General features: G+C 34.6%; 1 protein-coding gene across 1 annotated transcript in view; it reads left to right on the forward strand.

Moving 5' to 3' along the window:
• GFPT1 (glutamine--fructose-6-phosphate transaminase 1) overlaps positions 1-25,198 on the forward strand; it is a 49,863-nt gene that overhangs the window by 2,676 nt on the left and 21,989 nt on the right. The window contains exons 2-9 of the mRNA XM_015587488.2: positions 3,661-3,768; positions 5,905-6,012; positions 10,856-10,981; positions 14,802-14,860; positions 18,198-18,332; positions 19,731-19,792; positions 20,773-20,852; positions 24,150-24,255. Of these exons, the coding sequence (XP_015442974.1) occupies positions 3,661-3,768; positions 5,905-6,012; positions 10,856-10,981; positions 14,802-14,860; positions 18,198-18,332; positions 19,731-19,792; positions 20,773-20,852; positions 24,150-24,255 (784 nt within the window). The remainder of the gene's footprint in view (positions 1-3,660; positions 3,769-5,904; positions 6,013-10,855; positions 10,982-14,801; positions 14,861-18,197; positions 18,333-19,730; positions 19,793-20,772; positions 20,853-24,149; positions 24,256-25,198) is intronic.

A 25,198-nucleotide genomic window follows, 5' to 3' on the forward strand; every position in this document is an offset into this window, starting at 1 on the left:
TTTGGAGATTTGCAGTTAGCAAGATTAAAGGTTCTAGGAAGAACTACCAATGAACCTATTAACTTTGTTTAACTCAATATTTCTTAAACCTTTTCTTATGGAACCTTTCTTTCACCTCATCCTTATATAGCATCCTGCAAATAGTGTTTTCTTTCTGTGGTTTGGGAATTTTTGACTGTACATTTCAGGGACCTAGAAACTTTGAAGATATTCGAAGTGATGGCTTTTGATGTAAACAAAAAGTTCTGTATTTACAAAGGTGAGGAATCACTTATGTTAGTACACACTGACCCAGGGAAAGGCCCCAAGACTGAAAATCTACCTCTGTGAGTAGAGGAAGGAGAAAAACCGAAGAAGGAGGCTGGCCACTCCAGTCTGGTAATTAATAGAATTACATATGAGTCTTATCTTGGGTGGCTCCAAGCCGGAATGGATTCTTGTGCCACTTGGCAGGTGCCAGAAGGTAGAAGTCGGGGAATATTCACAGATATTAGTACATGAATGCTATCAGGTACAGAAATTACACTGACCAGATCCGGACAACAACCTGTTCCAGAACCAGTACATAGCCAGAGGCAAGGCAGGGTGCTGATTTATGTCAGAATGAACTTGAATTACAATTAGATAGTCTGTAAGGGGGTAGATTTTATTAGAAGATGAAATATTGAGATAACATTTTCTACAGTCCTTAAAACAAAGTAAAAATTCTGTAGAATGACACAGTGAGGAATTTCAATTGTTTGTTTTTTAATTGTTTAAAATATTTTTCTTATTTACAAAATTCTGGTTCAAGTGTCAAAAGCAACCTCCATTCTGGCCCAAGTCCAGCTTGTGGGACAGACAGAGTCAGGTCATGGAACAGTCTCTTCTCCATAACTTATCAACAGTTATGAATAGGGGAGGCTGGCTCAGGGAGTAGTTATGTAGAATATTTTTATCTATTTTGAGCTTATAAAGAAAGGTTTAAAGACTATGAAGAGTATTTTACTATTAAGATGAAGATGAAGACTTTATTTCTCTAAAGTGAAAATCTACCAAAAATGATAAAGAAGCTGGGAAGAAGTAAGTGGGGATTTGAGAGTAGTCTAGAGTCTAAATTTTAGAATAATATCTGGTGGAAAGTTGGAAGGTTAGGTAAACTGTGAAGTAACAGGATTGGTCAGCGGTTGAGAGGGCCATTATGAAAGTGGACCCGAAATGTGTAGATGGTCTTAAAATGGATGGACCTCACTGTAAGGGTGTTCTGGGTTGAAGGAGTAAGAGCTGACTTGGGAGGATGATGAAAAATTGTGGTCTCATGTGATTAATCAGAGGGAAGTAGGAGAGATGACGTGTTTGAAGGTTTGTGAGCAGGAAGTGCATCACCAGGACAGATAATGACGTAGGTAGACTGCAAAGCAATATATAATTTCAAATGTCAGGGTTTAAACAGTGCTTTGAGTTCCAGATTGTTAAACGTGCAAGAAAGGTGTTATAGAGCTCCTTCCAGTGGCAGAATCTATTTAAAAGAAAGGGGACAATTGAACCAGCATTTTGTAAATAGGAAAAATGTTTTAAAAAATTAAAAAATATAAATAATTGAAATTCCTCATGTATCACTCCATATAATTTTTACTTTGTGTTTTTAGGAATGTAGAAAATATTATCTCAGTATTTCATCTTCTAATGGAATCTACTTATAGAACGGGCCTTCATAATTTTAGCAGTATTGATTGTGTTTTATGACAAATATTTAGTTGATGTGTATCACTTTAATTGCAGCATTGTTTGTTATTACAAAGAAGAAGAAAAACCTCAATTAATAGGGAAATAGGTAAAATACGACTATTATGGACTATATTATGGACTAAATACGACTATATGCAGCCATTAAGTAGACTAATGTAGATGTGTTGTACTGTCATAGAGCAATCTCAATATCTTAAGAGAAAAAAGTGCAGAATGATATATATAATGTCATCAAATTTATGTGTTAAAGAAAAAAGCCCTCCGAAGCCATAACATCTAGGTTTATTTATGTAGAAAAATTCACAACTTAAAGATTGAGACAATGTGTGTGGGAATAATGTGGTTATCTTCCCTGTGTGGAGATAGAAAGAGATTTTTACAATTCATTCTGTAGTAATTTGAATATTTGATGATGATGATGAATTAATTTGTTAACTTGTGTTATAAGAAAAAATTTTTGAAACTTAAGTGCCATTGTAGATGGGTTTTGATTCAGAAAGTATAATATTTAGATAATGAACTTAAACACTTAACACTGATAAATTTCAGTGTCTAGGGTCTGAAAATACTAAATTGTCAAGTGAAAAAATGTAAGTAAAATTTTTTGGACATTAATTCAACCAGGCATAGGAACTTTAATAATTCGATTAGTCAGCTAAGTTGCATTCAATTTTCATTTTAATAAGGTTTAATAGTCTTTACTTATAGCTAAATTGCTTTCACCCAGGTGTGTCAAGTCTATGATTCAGGTCATAACTGACTATTTTGTTAAGCAAGGTACTCTTAAGTTCTTTCATACCATTGTATTTAAGCTGCCATTTTCTGAGAATGATGCCTATAGGTACAAGCATCTGCTTCAGTTTTTCCAAGTATATTCCATTAATAAGAAAACTTACACTTTGAATGCATACGTTGATTTGGGAGTAGGACATCTCTACTCTATACCACTGCTTTGTGTGGTATGAGAGCAATTACCAAAGAGCAGTGGAGAGTTGATTTTTAGGCTTTTGTAGTTACTGTAAGCAGACCTTTTTATTGGGAGGTTTGATAAAATGGCTCAAAGACCTGGAAAGGGGATCAATATGGTGATTTCTCCTCTAATAAGCACCATTTTGAGTTATGAATGCCCCTCTTGTGAACATGCTCCATATGCCTGGTAAGCTGGTTATTGGTTGTTATACTTTTCCAGCTATTACAGCAGTTGAACCGTCTTGGGCTGGCATATAAAATTGTCAGATTCAGTCTCTTTATCTGCCATTTTCCTGACCAGGCATGACTTAGGTCGATCCCCTTTTTCCTTCTCCCAGCTCTATTACTTTGATCTTAGAAAATTTCTCTACATGTGTGACCCTTTTTTCCCTTTTAGTTCCTGCCCAGTTATATAAGAGGAAATATTGCTCCTATTGCTTCTTCCTCTACTCCTCCTCTTTTCCTTTTTTTATTCCAATAGTGAGGATTCCTTTTTCTCTGCGTCTTCTCCAACACTTGTTATTACTTGCCCTATGATAACAGATACTCTAACGTCTTTGTTCCAATAGTGAACCAAAAATGACAGTAATGATTATTGGTAATAGTAGTGCTTCTTGTCTCAAAAAAGGGGCATTTTTTGAATTGGAATTTGATATGTGGTATTTCATGTAGGATGCCACTGATTGGGAAACGAACCATATTATATGGGCCAGTTGCTTTGAAAAAAATAAACATTTATTTTGACATATTTGCTTCAATCTTTTATAAATGCGAAATTCCCCTTTGGAAATGTTTCACTGCCTTTAGACAATTTGAAGTGAGGATTTATTTCTTTTTTAAAGATGGACTCTAGCTTCACATTTTTGTATATATTAGACATAATTATGTAAATGAGGACTTTGTCATAATTATGTTAATTTTTATTTAGACAGAATTTTCTATTAAATATTTGTTTATTTGCAGGTATATTTGCTTACTTAAACTACCATGTCCCTCGCACAAGACGAGAAATCTTGGAGACTCTAATCAAAGGCCTTCAGAGACTGGAGTACAGAGGATATGATTCTGCTGGTATTTCCTTTTAAAAAAATATCAATGGGCTTTGCATGATTCTTGAATGTAAACAGAAGTTTGGTTGTTTTAGGTGACTAGATTCTTTAGTAATGTCTGTTTTGTTTTGGGTAAATCTAAAATCTGAAGAATTTTTGTCTTTTTAAAAGTTTTGTTCATGTAATTTTGATAGTATTACCATTTATGTACTGTATTGCTTCTTGTAGATATCTTATTTTGTTAAGAATGTTACTATAAAAACAAATCATCTATGGCATTTTCGTGGTTGGTAGAACAAAGTTCTTAAAGGCCTTACTCTATAAATTATATATATATATTTTTTTTCCTTAACATTAATCTTTTTTTCTTCCAAGAATATCAAGCTTTTGGCATATGAACTTGCCTAAGAATCTTCTACCTTAAATAAATGACAAAGCAAATAAAAATAACTTTCTGTCAACTTTACTTTCTATTCTAGTTCCTTCCTTTAACTGTATTGGGGGTCCCTGCAACCACCCTCAGATTTGATGACTTCCTAAAGGATTTAATATATAGTTGTACTCATGACTACGATTTTTTACAACAGAAGAATACAAAGCAAAATCAGCAGATGGAAGAGGCACATAGGGTGAAGTCTGGAGGAGATGGGGCACAAGCTTCTAAGACTTCTCAGTGGAGTTGCACATGATGCACTTAATTCCCCCAGCAAGTTGTGACAACATGTGTGAAATGTTGTCTCTCAGGAAAGCTTATTGGTGACTCAGAGCCCAAGGTTTTCATTGGCAGATGCATGCAGACTCCCTCTGTCTAACATGTGCCAAAATTTCAGTCTCTAGAACTGTTGCACCGATGGTTTAGGTGCAGTGAGCCATTCTTAATTAGGATGGTGGGAGCCCCCCTGAAATTTAAGTTTCCAGATATCAACCAAGGACTAACTTTGCCAGCAGGTACTTCTAAGGATCGTAGTACAGGCCTCCTGTGTCAATGCTTTTCTGTATACTTAACATTGACAGTTGTAATGGGCATTTATCTTCCATCACTTTTCCTTAGTTAATGGAAAATCACTTTGTCAACTCTTTTGTTCTTAAAATTCTCTTCTTCCTTAGCTTCTCTGATAACATGTCTTGTTTGCCTCCTTACATACTAATTATTTCTTTTCTCTCTGCTTTGGGGGCTCTTTTTCTTCCACCCTGTTGCTTAAATATTAACATTCTTCAAGATATTTTGCTAGGCCCACTTTTCTTACTTTGTTTCTTCTCGGGTGAGCTCTGAATTCATCCACCTCCTATCTGTTGGTGACTTAAAATCCAGATGCATTTCCCAAATTGCCGTCTTGTATTTCCAACTGCCCCCTAGAAATTTCTCCCTGGTTAAATCATGATATTATAAACTTTGCATGTTGAGAATTGACTGACTGTGCTCTGGTTTCCACCCAACTCTCCACTTTATCGTTTCCGTGTTCCTTTTATCAACGGTCAACAAGTCCTTGAGCCTTAGGAGATATCCCAGACTTTTCTCACTTTCTCATGTTACATTCAGTCATTTCTGCTTCTCAGAATCACCCATATCTATCTGCATTATCACTGTTTAGTTCAGGCCCTCTTCCTTTATGCTTTGCTGTAGCTGTAACTTCTGAGAGCTGGTTTCTTCCTGTTTCTCCTCCTCCCGTCTGTCCTCTACACTTTACACTATTTCCAAAGAGAGTTTTCTAAGCTTTTTTGCCATGTGATTTCTCTACTTGAAACTGCTTGCTGTACCTTCAGGGTAACTTTTTCAAATTCCTTAGGAACTTAAATAGAATTTCAAGAGAGTATTCCTTGACAGTCCCTCTTGATGTCACTTCTGAAGTGGGTACACATCTTCTGTGTTTCTCCACTGTACCCCAGTCGCAACCTGTAGTACTTTTATTATAACCTGAAACTACACTGTATTGTGATTATTCTTTTCTTGTCTGTCTTGTCAGTAGACTTTTAGAAATTTGAGGAGAGGAACTGAGTTATTTCCGTTTTTGTCACTAGCAGCCATTATGGTTCTTGACATATAATATTGAATCGATAAATGAATTAATTAGGTGAGAAAAAATTTAATGAAAAATTTTGCCTCACAAATCTAATAGCCAGTTTTTAAATCTTGCTCTTCTACCTCTTGATGATTTAGGTGTGGGAGTTGATGGAGGCAATGACAAAGATTGGGAAGCTAATGCCTGCAAAATCCAGCTCATTAAGAAGAAAGGGAAAGTAAAAGCACTGGATGAAGAAGTTCACAGTAATGTAACTTAGTCTGACTTTTGTCCCTCCTCCCCTTCTCTTCCTTCTCCCTTCCCTACAAAATTACCTTTCTTCCCATATGTGGGAGCCCATTTAGTGATTCTTAAAGTTGAAGGGAGGAAACAAAAGTAGTTTTGTTACCATTGTTACTGTCTGTACTGATTTGAAAATGTACCTGAGCTTCAAAAATGATCATATTAATTAGGGAAGGAAATTAGGTACATTGTGTCCCGAGCAAGATTAGTACCTTGAAATGTAGTAGCCATAATTCATGGAGAAGGGCCTTTCATAGGAAAATAGGTGTTTTTAGTGCTGCCTTACTCATGTTTCTTCACTTGGTGATTGTCTTCCATTTGGACTAAAAGCCTCCTTTACATGTATAGTAAGTCTGGACATTTTACCTTTTAGTAGGTCTATTATAATCAGGTAAGTATCATGGAGGCTAAGAGATACATGCTCTATTAAAGAGGATATACTTCTCAGTATTTAGTTTATAACATTATGGTTATACATTTTATTTTTCACAGGAAGCTTGAAAACAAAAACTTTGAAGTAGATCGACTGAAAAAAGATTTAAAAAATCCTCTGCAAAACCCAAGAAATAGCAGATTTTTTAATGTACCTGTTTAAATGGATGTCATAATAATCATTATAGAAGGAGTGCAGGTAGAAGAGGAAAATGATGAATTTAGTCATTTTTTTTTCACATGAACCAAATATTTAGCTTTGTAGTACTTGTTTAACAAATTAGTACTTATTTTTGTGTGTGTTATAGGTAAGAGTAGCAAGGGGTAAAGCAGGCACCCAAACAACTGTACTTCAAAAACTATGGTATAAATATCCTATATACCAGACTGAGTATAGTAGGAACAAGTTGCTGTAAGATTCAGGAAAATTCCCACAAGTTTGGGAGATGGGGGACACATATGGAATGGCTCTTGAATATCTTTGACAATGAAGTTGAGAAGGGAGAACCTTTTGAATAGAATTGGGTAAAAATAATAGGGAAGACAAGTTTGTTGCTGGAATGGTAGATAGTCCTTTTTATCTACATTTTTGGTAGATAAGTATGGGAGGCTAGAAAGGCAGATTGTGACCAGAATCGCCATCTTTGAATGTCAGCATTGAAACACCTCCTCCTTTCCTGCAGGAAAGTCAGGAAGTAGTGGAGAAATGGGAACTTGCAGACATTGCTGGTGAATTTTTAATTGATAAATCACTTTGAAGATTAATCTAGCAATGTCTGTGGGAGATGCCTATACCCTGTGACCAAGCCCTGCTACTCTTGGGCATATACTCGAAAGAAACTGTGGGCAAGGAGACATGACAAGAAGATTCATTGCAGCAAAATTTAGAAACAACCTATATGTTTACCAGTAATGGGATGGGAAAATAAGTTGTAATAATAGAGAATGACCATAGGTAACTTTTGAAAGGAGTGCACCAGGTCTGGTTTTGTGTGTGGGATATGGATAATTACTGGGAACCTAATGTTGAGTGAAGAAAGAAACCTGCAGTAAGATACATAAAGTATAGGACCTTTTAAGAAACACAAAAGAATACTATAATTTATGGACATATATTAGCATAGAAGAAGTTTGAAGGCATAGGGTGGGAGGTTTTCCATCAGCTGCAAAATCCTCTTGAGAAGGAATGGGATGGGCAGGGTGTAAAGGAGGCATTATCTGCATTTTTTACATTTTAGATCTTAAAAAAGATTTAAAGCACAAATGGTTAGATGTTAACTTTCTGTTAACTCTGGGTGTGGGTATTTGGATTTTTGAGATGTTTATTTTATTATTTCCTGTGAATGCTTTATATATGTTAACTCATTTATTTCTCATAACCCATGAAGTAGGTAAAATTATCATCCTCATTTTGCAGCTGAGGAAATTGAAACAGAAGACTAGGTACTGTCATTAGATGGCATTGATGTTTGGGGCAAAGACAGGGTGAAAGAAGGCTGCCATTTTAGAGAGCGATGAAAATTAAAGATTTTTTTACATTTTGTATCTTAAAAAAGATGTAAAACATAAATGACTATATTTTGACATTTGCTATCTCTAGATGTAGGTATTTGAGTCTTTATCATTGCCAACAAATTTAAAGTTTGAACTATTAAAAACAAGAAGAAGTACAGAAAAGGTACACAGAAGGCAAGAAACCTTGGGCACAAAGGTGGTAGGAAGATAAAAGATGCAAATAAGGAAATTATTGAGTGATTACAACTCAGAAAGGGGAAGGCACAAGTAGGAAGTTAGCCTTTACAGGAGTCAAAACTAAAAGAAAAGCTAAGTCAGATAGTTATGAGGTGAAGGGAAAAAGCTGAGTGAAGTGGAAATTGAGGGACTATAGGTAGGATCACAGCTTAAGGAGAATAGAAAAGATGTTACGAGCTGTTGGGAAATTGAATGAAGTATCAGCTTAATGAATAAGGAACATGGGTACATGTTTCTTAAATGGCAACAGTGAAATAAATAGGTTTGGTATTTTCCATGAACTTGACATGGACTCAGTTTACAGACTCTTGTTACTTTCTTCAGTGTTGTTTGTTAGCATGTCAGGGAGATGCCGCTTTAATTTAGTGAGCATAAAAAAACTTGTCAAATGTTTTCATTGCTTTCATTAGCCTGTCAAATAGTGATAAACAGTATCTTAGTTTTCTGGAGGTCATTTATTAGGTCATCTTAATTATTTAGAACACAGTTTAGTTAGGAAAGAATACATTGATGATTGTATCTACTCACCGATTGAGCCATCCAACAAAGATTTGAGTATCTGCCCTATATAGCTCTTAGTGCTTAGAGTTCAAAGATAATAAGGCAAGCTGCAGCTTTTGTAGAATTCAAATTCCGATGGAACCCCGGTTGACAATGTGTCATAAATGTAATAGTGCAGCAGAGTTTACCATTGTGATTTTAATCTTAGGCTCTAGAGTCAACCAGATTTGGGTTCAAATCCTATTTCCTATATACACTGTGGCAGGCGGATTCTGTGACCTCTTTGAGCCTCAGCTTCTTTACCTGTAAAATGGAGACAGTAGTACCCACAACACAAAGTATTGTGAGGATTCAACAACAAAGTGAATATTGAGTACCTATTATATACCAGCCATTGTTCAAAACAGAGCAACATAGGCAAACCCCCTGCCTTGATGAAACTTACTGTTTAATGAGATGGCCAGATAACAAATATATAATGTTTGGTAGTAATTAGTGCTATGAAGAAAAGATATGGTAGAGGTGACATTTGAGCAGAGACCATGCGGTTGTCTGAAAGAGATAATTCTAGGCAGAGGGAACACCAAGTGCAAAGACCTTATGTGAGCTAGGCCTGCCTATGGCTGAAAGTCAGTGGGGCTAGAGCACCGCAATGAGAGGGTGAGTGGCAGGAGATGAAGCTAGAGAGATGGCTGAGGGCTAGGTCATGTCGCGTCTTAAGGACAATAGATTCTACTCTGTGTGTCATGGGAAGCCATTAGAAAGTTTTGTGTAGGAGGGTGACACAATCTAACTTCTGTTTTGAAAAGATCACTTTGGTTAGTATGCAAAGACTAGATTGTACAGATGGAAGATTGGACACAGGGAAACCAGTAAGAATTCTCTTGAAGTAGTTCAGATGAGAGATGATAGTGGCTTCGGTCACAGTGGTAGGGTGGTGAGAAACATTCAGAACCTAAAGGGTGTGTTGAAGGCTTTGAGGAGTGATTGGAGAGGGGTAGAAGATCAGGATGGAATGGTGAAGTACCTTGTATGCCAAGAAAAGGTGCTGGGGCTTTGTCTTGAGACAATGGTTCTCTGGTTGTATGTTAGAATTTGAGGATCTTTTTGCAAATCCCTGTGGCTGGGTTTAGGATGATTCATATATGCAGGTAGGGATGCAGACCATTTCTTAAAGTAATGGAAGTCTATTCAAGGATTTTAAGCCTTATTTCTTGATTAGATTTGTGTTTTAGAATGACCTCTGATTAGCTAGTATACGAACCACAAAGACTGTGTGCTAAAGTGCATGGACTTTCCTATTCAGTCTTCTGAGCAGTTTATTCTTAACTTAGACCTAATCAGCTTTGTTATCTGATAAACTCTATTTTAGCCAAATAAATTTGATATTTAGGAAATTAGAAGGAAGGTGTTACTAGTAAATAACTAGAACTGTCTTTTTTTTTTGGAAGAGGCAAGAAGAGATAGTTCATAGGGAAAAGGAATTAGGATGGCTGCTTTTCAAGATCAAAGAGCATCAGTCTCTAACCCCATATTTGCATTGTGTTGCTTTGTTCACAAGGACCTATTCATTGATTTTGGATGCTTTCCATAATTGCAGTTTATATTGTGAGATATGTTTACATTTACCAGGGACAAAGGAAATTGTAGTCACAAGGTTATGTGGTATTGAGAAAATGAATTTATTTTTACATGTTTAATTAAAATGATACTGATTTTTTTCAGGGCAAGGATTAAATATAGATTTAAAAAGTTACATTAACTCCTTTTGTCCTTAACTCTTGACTGTGAAAATTTTCAAGCCTCTAGAAAAGTTGAAAGAATAGTACATTAAGCTCCCATGTATTTCATCTAGCTTTACCAGTTGTCACATTTAGTTTATTTCTTTGAATACATTTTTTCAGTTGTTAATGGAACCATTTGCCCTAAATATTTCAGCTGCATTAACTCTTCTAATTCTAAGTCTTTTAATTACTATTTTGCATATGTGTGATCTTTAGTTTTTTTAATAATCGTGTATTCCAGGTGAGCAGCACTATAATAATTATATTTAAATATAGCTTATAGCACTTTCTCTACCATGTGATTTAATATTGGAATTTTTCATTTTATCTTCTTCAGAACAACAGGATATGGATTTGGATATAGAATTTGACGTACACCTTGGAATAGCTCATACCCGTTGGGCAACACATGGCGAACCCAGTCCTGTCAATAGCCATCCCCAGCGCTCTGATAAAAATAATGGTATGGACAGATTGTACATGCTTTGGAATGATTATAGAGGGCTGGTGGTAGGAGAATGGAAGCTCTTATGTTTTCATAATTTTAGTCTGGGAAATTTCAGACATATTCAGAAGTAGAGAATTTGCAGAACCTGATGTATTCATCACCCAGCTTCAACATTTATCAATCCACTATCAGTTATGTTCATCTCTACACCTCATCCAGACTATTTCGGAAACCAATAGGTATCATATAGATAGATATGTCACAAATAAGTAGATATCATAGCATTCAGTTTGTAAATATTTCAGTGTGTGTCTCTAAAACATAAAGACTTAGCGGATTGATATATCTCTTAAGTTTCTTGAGAGACTTCTCCCTTTCTCTCCTCTTCCTTGCAGTTTATTCTGGTGTTTGTCCTATAGAGTTTTATACAGTTTAGATTTTGTTACTTGGATGTATCCCATAGGTCATTTAGCATGTTTCTCTGTCCCTTCTATTATAAATTGGTACGGTGTTTGTTTACATCTGGAGGTATGTAATTGTTAAACAATGAACTTCGAGGTTGAAAGTTTTTCTGAAATAGTTTATCGAGCTGCATGCTAGCTAGAAAAAGGACCGAGTCCTGGCACATACAGTCTAACCCACCAGCAGAAGGGCTAGAAGAAGACAAACGTGTCTATTATCCTGGGATTGACGGGGCTCTTTTATACCATGAGTTTAGAGAGTATGTAAGTTGTTTTGAAAGAATTTACATTAACCGTAGATAAAGGAGATGGGAATAGGTGACGTGGGGCTAGTTCTGGGATAGGTATATAGTAAGGAAGAAGTGTTTCCTGCTTTTGGATTGGTCGTGGGCAACAGTTTGGACAGTTTGTGTAAGCAGGATGAGGTGGTGCTTGGTGGTTGGCTATTTTCTCCAGATAAGAACTGAAATAACTCTCCGGAAGTTGATTCCGAGTTTCAGCATACATTCAGGAATGAGAGCTGTCTTTTTTTTGTTTCTGCCTGTGCTTCTGTTTATTGATTAACTCTCCCTGTCTCTTCTTCCCAGCCTCTGGCCTAAATTTAATTTAGGACATCTCAGAATTTTTTTTCTTGTCATAATGTTGGATATTTTTCTTTTTATATTGTTAGCAGTCATCGATGATCATTGCCAAGATTAATTATTTCTTTAGTGGTTTTAAAGTGATGGTAGTCTAATACTACCATTCCTTTTTCATTTATTATCTTAAGCACTTCTATAAAGAGAAGCTTCTTCATAGCAGCTGCTCGGTTACCCTGAGGTACCGAATATATAGGAAAGGCAGGATGAATGTTTGATTTTTTTTTTCCCTTTTATTTACCATTTTTCAATAATGAAGTGGTTCAGATGTTCTAAGATGAACAATGAGTTCCTTTAAAAATTATTATTTTATAAACTCCTGGATTTAAAATATTTAATTTGTTTCAAAAACAATACAGAAATAATGATCTGTATTGATGTACAAATTTTGCCATCCTTGGCCATTGGGGAGCTTATTCAGGTTGGCTCCTGAGTCCTTTTGTTGTGACCCCATTAGGCTCAATAGTCTGTTATTTTCTGGTAGGCCAAAATGTTCCATGTTCACCTAATCCTGCCCCAGACCTGGAATCAATGATTTCTCTAAGAGAGCTATAGTTCCTTTTAGTGGAAATGATACTTAAAAGACTTTAAAAAAAGCTTACACCCCTAAGCTTTTTCAGTGGACAGAGCTAGGAGATGTATGTACCTCTTTGTGTGCACATGTGCATGTGCACATGTATAAATTTAAAGAAAAACACAACATAATTTTACACTAACACTTCCAGTTCAAATGCAGGGTTCTAAGGTTTTTACTTAACCTCATTAACCTATGTATTTCCTTTCAATCACACCTAAAAACGTAGTTCTTAACACCAGCAACATATTTATCTGTCACATGATATACATAAAACAATCATAATACCAACACTACCATGACAGTATATTTACTGTTGTTCATTAAATTTTCTTGTTAATTTTTTTTTGTCCCTGGGGTATATTTCTCTAGGGTTGTATAATCAAATTACTGTGTTATACAGTCACTTGGAATAATCCTTCTCTATGTGGTTGTGTTACCAGTTAGATACAGCATTATGGGAATGTGCTTTATTTTATTTTGTTTTAGGGATTGATTTTCTTTAAAAAATCAATTTTACTTAAAACTATTTAAAATATTTGCATAGTTCTGTGGTCACGCCTGTAAAAAAGGGAATGTTAAAATAAAATAGTTTCTATTTTATTTTCCTATTCCATCTCTCCCTGGAGATAGCCATTTAACACATTTGTTAAGAGCCTGTTCTTCTGTTTTTAAAAATTAACGAATACCTACAAAAGTAATTTGTGAGGTGTACACATGTGGTGTGTGTGTGTACAACTTTCAAGATAAGACTTTATAATTCAGAAGCTGCCTTTCTAGGTTCCTGTGCTTCACAGAATTGTTGAATTAGGTTAGAATGCTAACAGCCTCTCAAAACTTTTAATTCTGACCATGCCTTTATAAAAGATTCCTGAAAACTTATATCTAAATTATATTTTGAGAATTTGGCTTTAATTTAAGGCTTTATGTCAGATATCAGCTGTTTATGATTCTCTGTGTTCTAGCATTAAAAAGTTTTAAGATTTATTTTTGTAGCATTTTGTGGTATCTTAAAAATCTAGTGAAAATGTTTATTTTATTATTTGATTTGTAATGCATTCAGTCCAAGCTCATTTAACATCAGACCAAAATGTCAGATCTTTAAGTGTTTTAAAAACATTTTTATAATTTAATATAAAATTAAATTTAATGGTTATTTCTCTCCTGACTTACATGAACTTTAAATAACAAATTCACATTTTGATAGTCTTTACATACACTGTCAGTAGCTGCAAATAGTATTGTTAACTCTTGATTACTCATTCTTAACATTTTTCAAAGTTATTTAATAAAAAAAGATGAATATTATTCCACTGTCATATGTATTTGATGTTGGAATGCTATTTTAACATTTATCTATCTGACATTCTAGGAATTGACTGGACCTCAGATAAATAAATTTATTTATGGAACTGGAAACTGGTTTTTCTGTTAACTTCTTTAGTTTTTTTTTTTTTTTAATTGCCTTTCAATATTGTTTATATTAGTTTCAGATGTACAGCATAGTGGTTAGACCTTTGTATAACTTATGAAATGATCCCCCCAATAAATCTTATACCCCCTTAACATAATACATAGTTATTATAATATCATTGACTATATTCCTTATGTTGTATTTTATGTCCCCATGACTATTTTGTAACTGCTCATTGGTACTTTTTAACTTCTTTAACTTTGGTTCTCAAACTCATTTAGTACAAATCAGATTGTTTTAGTTTGAAAGACTTTCTCTTTAAACTTAAGAATGCTTTGTTCATAAGAACAAATGGACAAAGAAGCAAGCATAATAGTTATTTAGTTCAATCCTCTCATTTTGCAAATGAGGAAACAGACTGAGGGAACTTGCTCCTTTTGCATAGTGACATTAGATTAGTAGTTTAGCCACAAAACTACTAATTGATGTCTTTAGACGCCGGTTTATTGAATTTCCCCACTATACCTACCTCTTTGTCACTGCGTGCTTCCACTAAGCCACATAAACTGCTGCTGATCTACCTGAGGATAATCTGATAATGAAAAGTAGATAATACTTGATTATACCTTGAACTATGGCTTGTGACATATTTTTGACTTGAGAAAAATCTATTAGCAGTAATGGCTATTTATAATATTTACTAGACTTATAATTTTTTTTTTTCATCAATGCCTTTATTTCTTTTTAGAATTTATTGTTATTCACAATGGAATCATCACCAACTACAAAGACTTGAAAAAGTTTTTGGTAAGTAAAATGACCTGAAAAGATACTAGTCTTCGACAGTACTTACGCACTCACTCCCTTCCTCCCTCCTTCCTCCCTTCGTTCCTTCTTTGTTCCCTCCTTCTCTCCCTCCCTCCTTCCTCCTTTCTCTCCTCTCCTCTCCTCTTTTCTTCCTTTCCTTCCAAAAATTAAAAATTTTCAGTTAGTTGACATATTATATTAGTTTCAGGTGTGCAACATAGTGATTAGACATTTATATAACTTATAAAGTGGTCACCCTGATAAGTTTAGAATCTGTCTGACATCATACATAGTTATAATGTTATTGACTATATTTCCTATGCTGTAGTTTACATTCCTGTGACTACTGTAATAATTGGCAGTTTGTACATCTTAATCTCTTCCCCTTTTTCACCCATCCCCCAAACCCCCTTCCATCTGGCAACTATTAAAATGTTCTTTGTATCTGAATTTGTTTCTGTTTTGTTCGTTTGTTTTATTTTTTAGATTCCACATATAAGTGAAATCATATGGTATTTATCTTTCTCTGACTTATTTCACTTAGCATAATATCCTCTAGGTCCGTCCATGTTGTCACAGATGGCAAGATATCATTTTTTTATGGCTGAGTAATATTCTATTGTATATGTATATGCCATATATTTATTTATTCATCTATCAGTGGACATTTACATTACTTCCATATCTTGACTATTTTAAATAATGCTGCAGTGAACATAGGGTGCATATGTCTTTTCAAATTAGTGTTTTAGATTTCTTTGGATAAATACCCAGAAGTGGAATTGATGGGTCATATGGTAGTTCTACTTTTAATTTTTTGAGGAACTTCCATACAGTTTTCAGTAATGGCTGCACCAATTTACAATCCCACCAACAGTGCATGAGGGTTCCCTTTTCTTCACATGCTTGGCAACACTTGTTTGTTAATTTATTGATGATAGCCATTCTGACAAGTACAAAGTGATATCTCATTGTAGTTTTAATTTGCATTTCTCTGATGATTGGTGATGTTGAGCTTCTTTTTACATGTCTGTTGGCCATCTTTATGTCCTCTTTGGAGAAATGTGTATTAGGTCCTCTGCCCATTTTTTAAACAAATTGTGTGTGTGTGTGTGTGTGTGTTTTAGTGTTAAGTTATATGAATTCCTTACATATTTTGGATGTTAACTCCATATTGACACCAGGGACTAGTGCTCCAATGAGAATGATGATCTGAGGTGGAGCTGAGGTGGTGGTGCTGGTGCTGGGGAGTGGCTGCAAATACAGATAAAGCTTCACTCACTTCCGCCACTCACCTCTTGCTGTGCAGCCTGGGTCCCTAACAGGCAACGGACTGGTACCAGTCTGCAGCCCCAGGGTTTGGGGACCCCTGCCTTATCGGATATATCCTTGACAAAAACCTTCTCCCATCCAGTAGGTTGTCTTTTCGTTTTGTTGATGGTTTCTTTTGCTGTGCAAAAACTGTTTAGCTTGATGTAGTCCCATTTATTTTTTCTTTTGTTTCCCTTGCCCTAGGAGACATATTCAAACATATTCCTAAGAGTGATGTCTGAGAGCTTACTGCCTATGTTTTCTTCTAGGAGATTTATGGTTTCAGGTCTTACAGTTAAGTCTTTAATTTGAGTTTATTCTTGTATATGGTGTAAGAAGGTGATACAGTGTCATTTTGCATTTGTCTGTCCAGTTTTTTCAACACCTTTTATTGAAGAGATTGTCTTTACCATATTGTGTATTCATGTCTCCTTTGTCATGAATTAAATGACCATGTAGGAGTAGATTTATTTCTGGGTTCTCTATTTTGTTCCATTGATCTATGTGTTTGTTTTTATGCCAGTACCATGCTGTTTTGATTAATATAGCCTTGTAGTATAGTTTGATATCAGGTAGTGTGATACCTCCAGCTTTGTTGTTCTTTTTCAAGATTGCTTTGGCTATTTGGGGTCTTCTGTGGTTCCATATAAATTTTAGGATTATTCTAGTTCTGTGAAAAAGGCCATCAGCATTTTGGTAGAGATTGCATTGAATGGGGTATGTGGTTAAAAAAGATTGGATTGCTTTGGGTAGTAATGACACTTTAACAATATTAATTTCTTCTATCCATGAGCACAGTATAACCTTCCATTTATTTGTATCTTCTATTTCCTTTTTCAGTGTCTTAGTTTTTCAAGTACAGGTCTTTTATCTTCTTGGTTAAATTTATTCCTAGGGATTTTTTTTGGTGCAATTATAAATAGTATTGTTTTCTTAATTTTTCTTTCTGATAATTATTGGTGGATAAAAGTGCAACTGATTTCTGAGTATTTTGTATCTTGCTACTTTATGGAATTCATTTATCAGTTCTAATAGTTTTTTGGTGGAGTGTTTAGGGTTCTCTCTATAGCGTATCATGTCATCTGCAAATAATGAGTTTTGGTTCTTTCCAACATGGATGCCTTTTTTTTTTCTTGTCTGATGACAGTACTTCTAATGAAGCTGTGAGGTTGTTTGTTGGGATGTGCAATAAACACTTTCCAGGTATGATCAAGTAATTCCTAACACAGTTACAAGGGTTTAGTGGTTTATTGGGCTTTTCTTTGTTGACAGTGGAACATTTTTGTTTCTTACATGAAAAGGAAATAATTATTTGGCTTTGTTATGAATGACCCAGAAGATCAAATAAAATTGGAATTTTGGGAATGTCTTTTGCATTGTGAGAGACCTCGTTTGTCATTTTTGGGCTGTGTAAGAAGAATAAGGACAGATTATATGAAGGTTCTATGTCCAGTGTAGCTGTCTATTATACAGTAATGATCACGATGATGACCTTCATGAACGCCTCCTCAGGGCTGTCCACTTGAACTTTCTGCAGTGATGGAAACCTATATCTGTACTGTCCAATCATAGTAGCCACTGTCCACATGTGGCTTTTGGGCTAAGTATGACTGAGGAGCTAAATTTAAAATTTTATTTCACTTTAATCAACCTAAATTTAAAAAGCTGTGTATACCTAAAGGCTATTGTATTGGACAGTACAATATCATTATTAAATAAAATGTCATCGTATATATTACGGAATTAATATTTTGTATTTTATATTTCATTATATTTTAATTATTTAAAATTTAATTCCTATGTGGTATATATAGATTTATGTAATTACAAGTCTGTGTTCAATTACTATTTTGGGTTCACATAATTAGATGGTGACCTTGATTTTGAACAGTGGATAATGGGATATGGTGTTCAAAAAAGATGAGAAATTGGTTAGCAAGATTTTTGAAGAAAAATTTTACAGAAAAGATTTGCATATTATGAATACTTCTTTAAATGTGTAATGTTTTTTTCTTTCTAATTACAGGAGAGCAAAGGCTATGACTTTGAATCTGAAACAGACACAGAGACAATTGCCAAGCTTGTTAAGTACATGTATGACAATCGGGAAAGTCAAGATATCAGTTTTACTACCTTGGTGGAGAGAGTTATCCAACAACTGGTATTAAACCACACTTTTAAAGATAATTATTGCCAACATGAATCACAATGAACTCTTAAAATTAAGTTTGAGAAGCAGGAACTATGCTAATTTTTAAGTATTTTTGGGTTTTATTCCCTTATATATGTAACTATTCAACTTGAATAATTTCGAGAGACTGTTGTTTGACTGATTGACCCCTCCTCACACACACTTCAAATTCTACTTCTTTCACTGTAGCTTAGTGTCATGAGAATTAAAAGCAATATCAAATGAAACAGTTTGTCTAAAAACTGTACATACACACAGAAACCCATACGTCCCGCACACAAACATTGACACAATACACAGAGTCGGAGACTCATCACTTTCTTGCTTTCTGCTCCTCCAGTGTTATTTCCCAGTCAACGGTAGCTTACAACGGTAGCTTCAGTGAAATGCACTCTTCATTTTGGGGTAATGCCTGCATGTCTCTCAGTCAGCATAGTCAACTCTTTATTTTTCCTTATTGGGACTTTTCTCTGGCTCTTTGCCTCTTTGGAAAATTATTTCTCAGCCCAAGGGAAAAGTGGTATTCTTTTTGATCTCGTCCCAATTGCTCTAATTAAAAATATCAAAGATCTACAAAAGTCTAAATGCATAGTGATTTCTACACTCCTTCCTCACTCATAACTCTAGTTTTCCCATTTAAAAGCCCTTTAGTTCTCTCTGAGGGTCCAACCCTCACCTCCCACTTCCACCCAATCTGATGTTGTCTACAGCAAAGAAGAGACAGGAAAATAGAAAAAACAGGCCTGTTCCTTCCCTTTACTCAAGGCAGAGTAGTGAGCTTTCCTAGCCTTTGTATGTGTGACTGAGTTTGTGTTCTATGGTGGTTTCTTCCCTCTCTTACCTTCTGTTTCTCCTTTATTCATTTTTGATTTCTTTAGGTCCTATACCTGGAAGGTTGGGTTGAGGGGGTGGTATGGTGTGCATGTTAATTATTGTGATTGTATTTATCTCCACTATCTAGGTCAAAAAGAGTGTAAGTTAACAGTGCTGTAAAATTACTGGGCCCGAGAATGGGTTTTGGATATTAACTTGGGACCTTTCCGATTTCTGTCCTCCCCTTACTAATGTGTAGTATGGGAGATATGATGTATTTATTGAGAAATGTTAGTAGCATGTACAGAGGTGACTTTTAGAATGGTCTGCTTTGGAGCTATTTCAAGAATAGGCTTGGTTAAAAAGTGGGTTTTGAGTACACCAAAGCTCAGGAGGAAGTGTCTACTTAAAATTTAGACTCGTTTATAAACTAGTGCAAAAGAGCAGCTGTAGAAACAAAAAATTTCTGTGCTAAAGAGCCAGTATGTTTTAGGCATTTCACATTTGATAACTGATTATAATATATATTGCTAATGCATTTTTTTCCCTCCATAGGAAGGTGCTTTTGCACTTGTATTTAAAAGTGTTCATTTTCCTGGCCAAGCAGTTGGCACAAGGTATATATAAATTTAATAATGACTAATGATATATGTATTTTGAAACTTTGGAATTATATATTTATTCTCTGTATACTATAAATGACCCTTCACTGTAAAAGCTTTGTCCTTTCTTAGAGATATTCATGTGAGCATATTTTCATATGTTCTTTATTGTCAGTTGTTTTACCACTCTTCCATTTAACAGAATCCCAAATACATTTTGATATTTATAATTGGCCTTTTGTCTATATTGGGGCATCATTGTTACTTTGTGAATTTGCATATTGAATATTCTCTACTTTTAGGCCCAAAACTTAACTTTATCCACATTTTTGGAATTATATATTCTGGACAGAGCCCAAATAATTGCGCCATCACTATTTTGTTAGGATATTTAAGCCTAATCATGAGGAGCCTTAGTACAGTGAAGAGCCCTAAGATTTGGTAGGAGTTACCTGTGAAAGCAGTCTGACTAAGGAGAAGGTGCTAATTGTTCCTATACCGTTCACATATTGAAAGAAAGGTTTCATTTAACATTAAAATGGAAAAAAATTTTAAGTGCGTTGTTATAGAATAGGAGTTGGCACACCTGTTCTTTAACTGCCCAGATCATATATATTTTAGGTTTGGCCATGTAGCCTCGGTAGCAGCTAGCTACTCAGTTTTGCTGGTGTAGCATGAAAGCCACTGTAAAAAAATATGTAAAATAATGGGCATGGTTGTGTTCCAGTAAAATAGACAGACCTGCCCTGTGGGTCATAGTTTGTTGACTTCCGTTATTGAATATTTTTTACTCTTATTTTTTCATTTGTTTCTTATAGTTTTTGAATATTTTTGAAAAATTCTGTTTATGTTGTTCTTTTGTTACATCTGAAGTTGACCTTGGAGGGGGAATTTAAACTTTATTTGGAGAGTGTTCCATCATCACATTTAAATTTTATATCATTAATGTGTTATTTATAAAAATGGTTTAATTCTGTTTAATTTTGTACTACCAGACGAGGTAGCCCTCTCTTGATTGGTGTACGAAGTGAACATAAACTCTCTACTGATCACATTCCAATACTCTACAGAACAGGTAAAAAGTATTCCTACATTGTGCTATAGGGAAAATGTGTAAATTGAATGTAGTAGATATACAGAATTGTTTTCCTTAAATTGAAATAAATGCCTCTTTGGTCAGATCCACTCATATTATAGTTCTGTCTAGACATGAAAAGGATTTGTTTTGTGATTTCTCTGACGAGTAGAATTTTTTTCTGTTGTATGTCCATAGCTAGGACTCAGATTGGATCAAAATTCACACGGTGGGGATCACAGGGAGAAAGAGGTGGGAAATGCACTCTGCATGGATGGGGAGGAATCTTTTCCTCTTTTATTCATTCTTTACTAATTCTTTGTTCTTGGAGTGAATGAATGTGCTGGGCCTCTAAAAATGTGCTTATTTTATGGGGAAACATATTTTGACATTTTTCTAATTTGCAGAGTATATTTTGTCTGTCTGCTTTTGGCATTTAGGAAACCGCTTTTAGTAATTTGTTTCTTTAAAGTCTCAGATTTGAAAAAATAATCGAAATTGTAAAGTTTTTCTTTTCTTTTTTTAAATTAAAATCATGTAGGATAACATTATAAATAAGATGCTAAGATTAGGAAAAGAGCATTGTGTGCTAGGCTATTATAGATTAAACTCGGTGATAGTTTGAATAATTCAGCCTAACATAGGTTTGAATGTTTTTTATTTTATGCATGACATTTTCCTTTTAGATTTATATTCAGTATGTTGATTGGCTTTGTTTTAATTTGGAATTATTGTTCTTTTTATATTTATGTTTGAAGTTTATTTTTTTATCGGACTTTCAGCTATACAAACTCTGGATCATTTTATTGCTATAATTAGACACACACACAAAAAACCGCTAATTTGCTCTTTCCATTTACTTATTACTAAAAGCTTTCTGTGTAAAAGACTGGGAGTAGTAAATTCAGATAATTGGAACCCATGTTATTGCTGTATAATTCTTAGTTTCTTAAAAAAAAGTTTAGCCAAATACTCTAAACCTATTCATTTTTAGATAATGGCTGCTTTCACTGTTTTATCTGTAGCAGAAAGTTACTTCCTTAAATAACCTTCAATCCTGAGATGTTAGAATTTCTTATCTTCCTCATCCCCCTCCCTCCCTTTTCAGAAGAAAAATGAGTCTAACAGGGAGAATACAGATTTTTAGATCCAGAGTTCTTTTAACAATTCTGCTAGTGTATGTATTAGTTATGTTACTTGTACATTGATTTAGGCTGCTTTTAGAAACAATAGAAAGACTTTGGCTAAGGTCTTAGGAAGTTGGAGGAAAAATTTATCATGAGACAGATCTTTTTTGAGATCAGGGTGTGTGTTTTAGTGTCTCTTATTTCTCTAGCTCCTAGTAGATAGATGGTGTGCAGCTCAGCAGAATTTTATTCATTTGTTCATTCATTCGTTCGTTTGTTCGTTCGTACATTCATTCATTCATTCATTCCTTACACCTACAGCACCTGGTCAGCAGAATTTAGTTTAAAAAGTATGTCCTATTATTGAAGAGGCTGTGTAAAAGGGAGAAACCTGGACTGGGTTTTAGGCTTTAACTGTTTTCTCCAGCTGACCAAATAAAGTGGGATCATAATAATTGTATTCCACTTAAGTCAAATCAAGTGAGATAATCAATATACGTACGGAAAGACATTTTATAATTGTAGGAGTCATATAGATGTCAAATAGTAATATTCTTTTCATTTAAATTGGCAATGATACCTCACATTCTTCTAAACATTGTAATTATATATACCTTGAAATAACCAATATTTGGAGAAAGAATGTAGTGAAACTCAACCTCATTAGGGCATTTTATAACCAAAGCTGGTAGCATTTATTTTAAAAATGTAGATGCTGGGCTGTCCTTTTACCTATTCTTAAATTCACTTTTTTATATACAATAAAGTTCACCCTTTTTGATATACAATTTTTTGAATTCTGTGAAATGCAAACAGTTGTGTAACCACCACCCCCACAATCAAGATTCAGAAAAATTCCATCCCTTAAAAAGTTTCCTCCAGCTGCCACTTTGTAGTTAACCCTTGTCCCCATTCCCAACCTCTGGCAAACATGGATCTGTTTTATCTTTCTGGAGTGTTAGCTTTTCTAGGGTATTACCTCGTGCTTATTTTTCAAAGTGTGGTATCTTTTCTACAGTTGAATTTGGATGGGAAGAGCTGTTTTGTTTTCATGCCTAAACCACACCGAATAATCATGGATTATGGAGAACTTTGGATGTATGTTTCTAAGAATAATTATTTCCAGGTCTTTATAGATATGCATTTTAGAGGATTGACACAATATAAGGTTTTACAAATATATTTATGGTATTCTCTGCCCGTGGTGTCCATAGGTTTTAAGGTCTTGATCTTGGAGAAAGGCGCTTTTTTTTTTTTTTTTTTTTTGTCTCTATGACGTTTATTTGGTCTTCAATTAATAGATTTTCCCCTCTTGTATTTGGCTAATTCGTCAAACTTTAGTATGATTTCCAGTGTTGACTTTAGTTGTGATTGAGCAGAAAGGAAAAAAAATCATCAGCGATTTGACGAATTAAGTAGAGATGACAGAATTCTAAAGTGCTAGAATGAAAAGGATATTATAATTGCAAAAGGACCATAATTTGTTTGACTTGAAAAGAATGTTAGAAAACTAAATTTTAAGGAAATAGAGGTTGTGGGTTTATAATATTTTCATTCCTTATTAATAGGTACCACATATGATATACTGTGTATAGAGAGTTACAAGTACCTTTGTTTTGTTTTTAAATTACAATTACTATAGACTACATCTTGATCTGTTATGCTGATTTACTGTTAAAATCTAGAGAAACTTTGTTATACAATAATAAAAATCACTGTGCCACTAATCTTCATTTTATTTTTCATTGCACAATTTTGATATTTTAAATGTAATTTTTATGATAAGTTTAGGTATTCAAACATATTAATTCCATCAAATTTTGTATAGTTAAATTAAGATTAAGTTATACATACTTTTGATTAAAAAAGAGTGATTCATGAATTATTTGCCTTTCACCTGGAAAAGAAATATATTAAAAATATTAATATTGTAGCCCTGTTATCTGCCACACCCTCTTTGTTAGTTGCCATTTCACTCTACACTTTTTGTCTGTTGTTCTTGTTGGCTAAATGCATGGAAATAAGGTGATCTACCTGGCATTTAAAAATTGCTGAAATTATTTTTGTGTCGCTATGATTTTTCTTGTTGATTTTGTAGAAAATTATGTATATTTATATATTGGATATGGTTTTCTACATGTTTGCCGATTCTGTTAACTCTGTGCTCTAGGCAAAGATAAGAAAGGAAGCTGCAATCTCTCTCGTGTGGACAGCACAACTTGCCTTTTCCCTGTTGAAGAAAAAGCGGTGGAGTATTACTTTGCTTCTGATGCAAGGTGAGCTTCTTTAATTATTCCAAAGAGTAAAACTTCTTATGCTACAGGAAACTAAAATTCATTTTGTATAAATCTAGGCATGTCGTATAGAACTTTGTTAATTAAAGAAGTGAAGGTGACTTTGGAGATGAGTTCTAAGAGTACTTTTTCTCTAAATTCAAAGCATATAGGTCAGTTTACAAAGAACAGATAATAGTCCTTGAGACTCGTTCCAATGTATTTACTCTGAACTTTTGTATTGTTTTTTAATTATTAGTTTATTTATTTTTATGGTGAAATTGGTTAACGAAATCCAATAAGTTTCAGCTGTACTCTTTAACAGTAAGGCATATATATGTTTACACTGTGTGTTCACCTCCCATAGTTAGATTTCTCTCTGTCACCAAATATTTGACCCCCTTTACCCTGTACATCTCCCTGCTCTTCCCCTACCCCCTACCCGCTGGTAACCACTAGTCTGTAGTCCATGTCCATGTGTCTCTGTTTGTCCTGTTCATTTGTTGCTTTTAGGTTTATATCCCACACATAAGTGATATCATGTGATTTTCGCCTTTTTCTGAGTTATTTTGCTTAGCATGATTATCTCGAGGTCCATCCATGTTGTCGCAAATGGCAGTTATTTCATCTCTTCTTATGGCTGAGTAATATTCCATTGTATATATGTACCACAGCTTCTTTATCCAGTCATCTATCTGTAGGACACTTCGGTTGGGTTGTTGTCCTGGCCACTGTGAATAATGCTGCTATGAACATCGATGTGCAAAATCTTTTCGGATATGGGTTTTCAAGTCTTTGGGGTAAATATCCAGTAGAGGAATCGCTGGGTCATATGGTAGATCAATTCTTAGTTTTTTGAAGAACTTCCATACTGCTTTCCATAGTGGCTATACCAATTTGCAGTCCCACCAGCAGTGTATGAGGGTTCCTTTTTTTCCACGTCCTC

The sequence above is a fragment of the Pteropus alecto genome, unplaced genomic scaffold (genome assembly GCF_000325575.1).
Source record: "Pteropus alecto unplaced genomic scaffold, ASM32557v1 scaffold131, whole genome shotgun sequence".
In the NCBI taxonomy this organism is placed as follows: Eukaryota; Metazoa; Chordata; class Mammalia; order Chiroptera; family Pteropodidae; genus Pteropus; species Pteropus alecto.